The following is an 8,865-nucleotide window of genomic DNA, read 5'->3' on the forward strand; positions in this document are numbered from 1 at the left end:
ATTTCCCATTACCCATAAGATTTGGAATTTTTAAAGGTGATAAATTATAATAAATAAAAGGAAAACTTTTAACTTTATTCTCATCAAAAGTATGGCTTGGGTTCAAATGAGAAGTTTTAATATTAAATAGATTGTAGAATTTTATTTAAATTTTATAACAATTTTGATTCTTAATCCCAGGGCGGGTTTCAAAGCAATCAGAACACTTATCTTTAATAACACTTTTACAATTATACTTAATTATATGTTGAACAGCACTAACCAATTTTTGCTCTTCTATGATGACTTATGGTTTTAGATGACTTCTATTTCATAAACTATCACTGTCCTTAAACAAAGCATTTGGTCCTATAATCATTTTCAACACATCTCATCCCGGTGATCCAAAACAAAGGTCACTTTAACTTTTTGGATGACTCTAGATGTCTTCTTTTCAAGATGCCTACTGCTGACCGTAGACAAAGGATGATGAGAACCTCCTGCCTCCAGGAGCTGTCATCCCCTCAGCGCCTAAAACACCAGTGAGTCCCCAAACCAAACATCCTGTCCCGATGTTCCATGTAAACATCAATTGTAGCACATTTTTGAGTTTTTTCTTATGATTTCCTTAATGAATAATTTTCTTTAATACTTATTCTTAACTTCTACTTTTTCTTAAATTTACTGTAACTACAATTATGACGGGAAGTTAAATAAAGTTTTTAAAATATTTGAATCTCCTCAACATGCCCGCGATTCAACAGACTTTTGGAAGAATACACGCCGTCATCTTGATTTTGAATGATATCTTTTGTAACTGCATATTTTACTGATGAAAATTGGTTAGCTTGCTTTTAGGTTTAATACTACAAATAAACAATACTGAAATGATACATAACATAAAACATATTAAAAATCAGATATATATAAAAAAATAACTATTTTCTCATAAAAGAGTATATTACAATATATATAAACATTTCCCATGTGTATATAATCATCATGTGTATATAATCACACTTAAATAATAATGTGTAGTGTGTGTAGTAATAGTTTTTATAAGATATGGGATTTTTATAGGTGATAAATTATAATAAAAAATAACTTTTTCCTGTAAAAAGTTAATGAAGGAAGTAATGACTAGAAAAAATTGAGAAGTTTCAGCTAAACAGATGTGGTTCTTTCCCAAGAGCAAAACATATGGTTTGATAATTAGACTGATAAATAATTTATATAACATTACTGAGTATTTTCAAATTTTGATTTAAAAGTTACTTTTATAATTAATAATAAGTTTATTGGTGGCTATTAATGAAATTTATAATAAACAAGTAATTATAAAAAGTGTAAATGAAAGAAGAGTATCAATACAAGTAAAAATCATTAGTTACAATTTAATCCTTTAAATAGCTTTAATTGTAGAATCAAAAGTACAATTTGATGAGTAGTGCTGTACAAATATACTCATTCAATGAACATGAAGTTAAGTATAACGCAATTTAAGTAAAATTGTAATTTGTTATATTTACTTGATAATTGATAAACATATAATAGACTTACTTCAACTTTTCTTCAGGACATGGAATACTAATGTATTTAAGAATGTCTACTAGAGGTATCTCAATTTTGTTTCCCACTAAATACTCATCATTCTGAGAATTATGATCAATAAATTGATAGACATCATATTCCAAAATGTCGTTCAACTTTTCTTCTCTTGTTTGAAAAGGATATTCTACTTCGTGAACAGTCTTATAGTATACCTAAAAAAAAATAGCTCCTTATTAGCATATTTTATTTATTTAAATAATGTAATAATTTAAGAAAATTACTTCATGATTTTGTAAATCAAACCAACAGCTGAGAACTAATCAACTGCATAAAAGATAAAAATACATATAATAAAAATAATAGAAAATTACATTGAAGTCACTGCTTTCAGTTTTCACTTCTTTTCTAACAAAGACCGCTATTTGAGAACAACAGCCAAATTCTTCAGTTCCAACTGGCCCCCTACCAATCCCATTAAACCAAACTTCATAATTTGGATATCTCAAGGCTAAGTTGTGACCCCTTTTAAAAATAAAGAAAAGATGTAGTTAAAAACTGATGATAAACACATAACAAAATAAAATATCCAGATCTGTTTTTTAAAAGAGAAGTACATTATTCATAAATAGTTTATTCAAAACATTTTCAGTATGTATTATTTTGCCTGTTTAGCAGTTAGAACCTACTTTACCATCTTTCATTCAATATTTTATATTAAATTTAATTCTCTATGACAGCAAAAACAAGGATTCTCATTGAATAATGTTCAATTTATAATGAGCTATATTTACTTGCCATACTCAAAAGACACAAAACTTTAAATATACTAAAACTATGAAAAATCAAAATACATAATTTGAAATTTACAACACACAACTTTGTTTTCAATTTACAACCCCTCAAGTTGGCCAATTTCAGTAAAAACTTTTTAAAAGTCAAAATCTTAGTAGGCTACTTTCTGAAAATTAAATATACGTCAAATTAAATTTCCAATAACCTTTATCAGGGGTAACAGCTATAGGTTTTTTTTTTAACTCTTTCACTTAAAAGTGTTTAAGAGTAAACCATTATGAAAATTAGGCATTTAAGCCTAGTCAAACCATTTCAATTAGGACAAGACCTGGCTAATATTAGAGACCATTTCATAACAAATTTATGTGATCAATTTTATCAAAATTGTAAGCCATTTTTTTAGAAACCATAACATCTTAAAACATATGTAAAATCTATTTTATGAAGTAGTTAGTACTTCTGGTAAGTCGATTTTATCGAAAAAGTTGCTGCAACATCCCTTGCATTAACCTACCCTAATGTGGGGGTTCTGCAGTGGTGTTTTTAGTGACAGTGATAGTAAAATTGATAACTCTCACAGTAACTATGATTGTGAAACTTATCATTTGCTCTCATAAATCCTCATTCCTTCAAGCTGCCATACTATCAAGGTTAACTTTATAGAAAGCAATTCTATCAACTATCTGAGAGTATGCAACAAATTTTCACTATGACAATCACTGTGGGACCTCCACTTAAATATGCTATTTCAACTTTATACAACCTTTTGTTTTTGAGCTAGTCTGTTTACCCACTCACACACAAATGCATGCTAACACAAACACACACCCAGAAACATTTTTAGAGACTTGGTTATTTGGGCTCAGGAGATCTTAAAACGTGAATTATCACTGAAAACTCTGATTCAGAATTTTGCATGATTGAAATACTTCCTCTTACTATATATCACAATTATGCTAAGTTATTGTGACAAACAATTTCTCTCATTCATGACTTTGCTATTTCGTCTCTTAGCTTTTAAAGTTCCTACTGATTAATTATGGCTCTACTATTAACTAATCTACATCATTCAACTAGAATAAACGATTTTAACATTATTGAGATAAGAATTGAATGTAAGATGTTGTCCTCAAGAAACTAAGTCATTATCAATGATAAGGTAATTATAATATGCCAATACATAATTTTTTAAATATTACGGTGGTTGGATATTCAATAAGCAATCAATCCTTTATTTATATTAAAAATTTTCAGGTAAGGTTTCTTTTTCACTCAAACAATATCTGAAGAAGCAATTAAAAATAATAATAAACATTGGCTGAAACCAATAAAAGTCCATAACAGGACTATGAATGAAAATTTGAAAGCATAGCAACAAAAAGAAATGATAGATCATTCACCAAATTTAATATAAAATTATATTATTAGGAACTTCAAATCTAGGAGATCTTTATAAACACTCTCACAACAGTAGGAATAAAAAAATCAAAAGTAAACTAAGATAAAAACATATAAGATTAACTTAAGAACATTCTTAACAGTGAGGAGTAAAGGTTGACTTAAATAATATTCTTTATATATTCTGGGACAAGTCCTTAAAGAATAAGATATCCATCTATGATGAACAAGCATGGTTCAAAAATTGTAGTTAGTCATACTAAATTTTCTCAATACAAAAAATCAGTGACTTTTATAAGAGTGGAAAATGCAGTTTCTTTCTGGGCAAACTAAAATGACTTTCTGATAAAACCAGAGGATGAAAATGGCGGTTAGTGAACAGTGTTATGAGAATGGTATAACAAAGTATGGTATGGTCATGATATTAGTCACCTCCAAACTGTTTATATATAAATCATTATAAATCCGCTAAGTTCATATGAAATTGTTTTAAAAAAAAATTATGGTTGAATTATAAACATATTTATCAGTTGTTTCAATTACAGGTAAGGGTATATAAATTATTTTGAAACTTTAGTAAGAGTTTTAACTTACTTCTTCGAGTTAAAACTCTTAGAGAACATTGCCATAACGAAACAAGGAGTTATGGTTTTAAAACAAAACTCAGGAATTTTCAATTAGTAAAAAAGATTGAACATGGTCACATACGAAATTAAGATACTTAATTCTTAAACAAATATGTTTACCAATCTTCAAATTGTTGCCGAGTCCATTCAAATTTATGGTCATAATGTCTAAACGTATTTGGTTTAAGAGTTGTAAAGAGTACATTGAAGTCAGCATTAGGAGTAGTAAATATTGCTACATCTGGTTGAATAACACCAAAGATGTTGTAAGGCAGATCATCTAATTCAGGAGGATACATGTGTTCAATGCTGAAAAATGAGGTGGTTTTCTTACCATTAAATCTGCTACAATCATTAGGCATTTAATATGTGATTAAAACCATAAACTTACAGTTCAATAGCTACAACAGCATTTGTATATTTCAACCTTACATCAGGCTCTGTAGCACTCCCATGAAAAATACTTACTTTCAGAGGAGAACATCTCCTTGATAAGTAATCATAATTCAGTGGTTTAGCTCTACATGAATGCCTTAAAAGTGTAGCTTCATCAATGTCAACTCCAATGTATTCCTCTATACTTTCAAGCCCTTTAATATGAGTGAAGAATGATATTTCGGAGCATCCTAAGTCAACAATCTAAAAAGAGGATTGTAATACAAAGAACATAAAAGCTAACCTCATTTGTATTGACAATAGAAAAAAAATATCACAATACTACCTTTTTAATGTCATAGATTGATTGTAACTGTACCAAAATGTTATAGACAGCAGTGTATCTTTGACTGAAAGCCGGAGGCAAAAATCTGATACCCACAGCATCATTTATGGCAGTACCTTCAAATTCTAAACTATTGAGTAGTTGAATTGCATCAGGTTTACGTACATTATTTTGTAAAGTGGTAGTACTTTTACGTATCCTGCTTTGGATAACTTTTAAAAGATAATTAATTAAAAATAAAAAAGGAACAATCATTATAGGATGTAATAACTAATAAAAGGTCCTTATGTTGTGCATCTCAAAGCATTATAGCACACTATTAATCTTTAAACCATAAAACTTAGATAAATATGTTTGTAAACAAAACAAGAAGATTGTGGTTGTTCACTGTACAACCGGTTATCCCAACAGCTGATAACTTGGCGGGCTAACGGATAAGAGGGCACCTGATATGAAGTTTAGCAGGTTAAGCTATACATCCTATCATTTCGTATTTGCAAACTACTTTAAACGGTCTGAAATTATATATTAACATCTATGAGGAGATTAATTATAATCACGAAGAGTTACGTGTTTTGTGAAATAATTATTAAACCTGTTGTTAAAATAACCTCACCGTCTTTTGTAACCCCCGCCCTATTTTAAAATAATTTCGTTGGTTTATTAGTTTTCATTTTTACTTTATCTCAAGGTAAGTGGACCAATTATTGACTGGTCCTTTTATCCTACCTGCAAATGAAATATTTTGTAAGGGAAAGTGGTGAAAAATTCCGACTCGGAGTTTTCGACGGACTTCATTTCAGTATATTCATTAAATTCCGTTATGAAAATCCTCATTTTAAGAAACATCAGTCTGGAAACATTTTAAGGATTCTGAATATATACTCAATGAAAACTATTCACAAGAGGACCAGCCGGAACCAATAGACTTTTAATTTTATTTATTTTTTTGACCCCCTTTCTGGTAATTTCTGACAAACGGGGAAGAGGGGGAGGAGATCTGTCTACATGTAACCAACCTATTCTATGATAGGTCGTTTCCATTTTGTTTAACTGCCACGAAACTGTCAAGCTCACAGGCCAGATTGAAACTGGGCTGCTGCAGTCAGGAGGACCCCCAAACTCTAAAAGTTTTGCGAATTTTTTTTTCATTTGCTATGCTATCAGGCCGAAAATTGCTAATGTAATTCGTTACTATCGGCTTCTCCTCATTTAATTAATAACTTTCTTTTTCCTACCAATTTTTACAAAGAGAAATATTTTTCTGTTTGTGCCTATATTTTTGCCGAGGAAAAATAAACTTAGATCCAAAAACCTTTTTTTTTTCTGATCCCTCTAAAACAGAAAAACGTTAAATTAATAGGTTGCATTACCTATGGTTACATAATTCAAATTAAATATTACCTTTTTCTACCAGTGGTACTTGAAGGTATAAAGTGAAATACTTATCTTGTTCTTTTGATGTGTTCGTTCTATATGAATTCTGCTAGAAAATATCTGGAGGTGTAAAAAACGTTTTTGTGACTTTGTAATGTCACTTTAGGCCCAAATTGAATGAAAGTCAGTTTCTCCTGAATGTATATGAACTTTTTTTACCCATGCTTATTTGCTTCTAACCAATGAATTTATTCAGCCTCATAAAGTTTATGCTAAATTTCTGATGCCATTAGAGCTTCAAATATTCTTGCACAATATCCACAAGTTTTCAATTCTGAGTATGAGAATTTCTTCAACCTTTTTGTGTATGTGAACTACATTTAAAGGTTATCTGCCAGGTGGTGGGTACCAATGTAATTATTTTATTGATTGAAATAAGTTTTAATAAAAGAAAAATCTCTAATAAATAGGCCTTAAGTGATTGTATTGCATATCTGCAATTGACTTATGTCATATCTGCAATTAATGATTATCAAGGTGGGCTCCAGCCTAATAGGTCTACTATTGATCAAATATTTGGCCTGAGGCAAATCTCTGACAAGATTGAAGAATAGCAGCATGTTTGCTGTGCCCAAGTTGTCACTTGGATACTGTTCATTGATTTTCAGGCTGTCTACAAAGCAATTGTAAGGAATGAACTGGGACTTCCTAGTAAACTGATTTAATCAATAAAATGCACAATGGTGAGCATAATCTGCCGAGTAAAATCCTGTGGGTTATCAGAGCCTTTTGCAGTGGAAAGTGGCCTAAGACAGGGTTACCCAATAGCCCCCTCCTGTTTAATATTGCTCTACAAGCAGTCATAAATAGAGCTGGACTAAATCAGGAAGGAACAATATTTACAAAGATGACCCAACGACATCGTCATCATCAGTAGAGTATTAGGTTGGCTGTCGAAACGATAGATGTTGAAGCAAAAAAGATTAATTAATATGGGCCTGCATATTAATGGGGAAAACAAAGATTATGTATTGGGTAAGAAGTCACTTTGTAATGGGCCCCTACAATTTTTAAGTGGTAGATGCTTTCCGTACCTTGGCTCTATGATCAATGATAACCAGAATAAAGAATAAGAGGTCAAAAGCAGAATTTCAGCTGGAAATAGAGCCTATTTCTCCATTTTAAGGCTAATTAAAAGAAAACTTGTGAGTCGTACCACCAAGTTCACTCTGTACAAAACATTGATAAGGCCAATCATCACATACGATGGAGAAACATGGACCCTAAGGAATAAGAGCATTAACCTGCCAGACAGGTTTGAAAGGGTGATTCTGAGGATCTTAGGGCTCGTATGTGAGAATGGTGATTGACGAAGAAAGAAAAATGGTGAACTGTTTGGGCTCTACAAGTAATGTTGTAGCATCTCCTCATATACCAGAATACTAAGGTTTAAATGGCTTGGCCATGTGATGAGGATGAATGAGGAAAGAGTGGCTCATAAATTGTACATTAACATTCCGGATGGTGTGTGGCAATGTGGTAGGCTGAAGGGCCGATGCCACAGCATCTGCATGTTTATATGTGCATCTGTTGTGCCAATAAAAGAAGAAGAAGATATCTGCAATTATTGAAGCTAACAAACATATAATATCCCTATGGACAAATTTCTTGCCTTCGGATGGGAAAAGAAAACAATCTTGTATTTTTTTTTTTGTATTTTCAATAAACCTACCTCACTACTTTTACTCCTTCATCAAAGCATTTTTGAAGTTTCAGACATTTATCCACTATCTGTTCCAATCTTAAATCATCCTTGCCTCTCATCATCCCTTCAAGGGATTTGTTTTGATGTAAAAAAAAAAAAAAATTATTATTGATTTCTCCTGAAATTAATGTGTGTTACATCAGAATATTTAACAAAATGTATTTTTTTTTTAAATCGTTTTATTTCACTATAAAATTATACCTTTTTGTAGTTCTCCATCAAGGGACGTGACGGCCATGCGGGTTGGCAAAAAGGACAACTAGACCCACTTGCTGGACTTGATCCCCTCACCAACTAGTGGTTCTCCATCAATTTGTCACTCTCTGTAATTTAACTGTTGAACTTTTGTTTCTTTTAGCAGGTTTAGTCTAATTCCACCTCTATTTGTTTTAGACACACTGATTATTTATTGTCTATTCATTTTGTTAATTATATTAACATAATTCTGCCATTTTTAATAGTTTTAGTCAAATATATTGATTCTATATGGTTTCTGATTTTATTATTTGTTGGTGTATTCAAAATTTCTACTTTATCAAAATAAAAATTATGACTATTCTGTGTACTAGACTAGTTTTGCTAATGAGATAAAGAAGATAAAACAATATGTTTAGAGAAAATTAATGCAAAAATATTTATAGCATTTTGCTCAGGCC

At 30.8% G+C, this 8,865-nt stretch overlaps 1 protein-coding gene across 1 annotated transcript in view; it reads right to left on the bottom strand.

Moving 5' to 3' along the window:
* Positions 1–5,481, bottom strand: part of Hen1 (Hen1 methyltransferase) — an 8,618-nt gene extending 3,137 nt beyond the window's left edge. The window contains exons 1-5 of the mRNA XM_014428937.3: positions 5,068–5,481; positions 4,738–4,985; positions 4,467–4,655; positions 1,902–2,052; positions 1,540–1,742 (exon numbers count right to left, since the gene is read on the bottom strand). Coding sequence (XP_014284423.1) covers positions 1,540–1,742; positions 1,902–2,052; positions 4,467–4,655; positions 4,738–4,985; positions 5,068–5,322 — 1,046 coding nt within the window. The 5' untranslated portion in view covers positions 5,323–5,481. The remainder of the gene's footprint in view (positions 1–1,539; positions 1,743–1,901; positions 2,053–4,466; positions 4,656–4,737; positions 4,986–5,067) is intronic.
* Positions 5,482–8,865: the final 3,384 nt, after the last annotated feature.

Source organism: Halyomorpha halys, unplaced genomic scaffold (assembly GCF_000696795.3).
Source record: "Halyomorpha halys isolate HHAL.00 unplaced genomic scaffold, Hhal_1.1 Scaffold757.1, whole genome shotgun sequence".
In the NCBI taxonomy this organism is placed as follows: domain Eukaryota; kingdom Metazoa; phylum Arthropoda; class Insecta; order Hemiptera; family Pentatomidae; genus Halyomorpha; species Halyomorpha halys.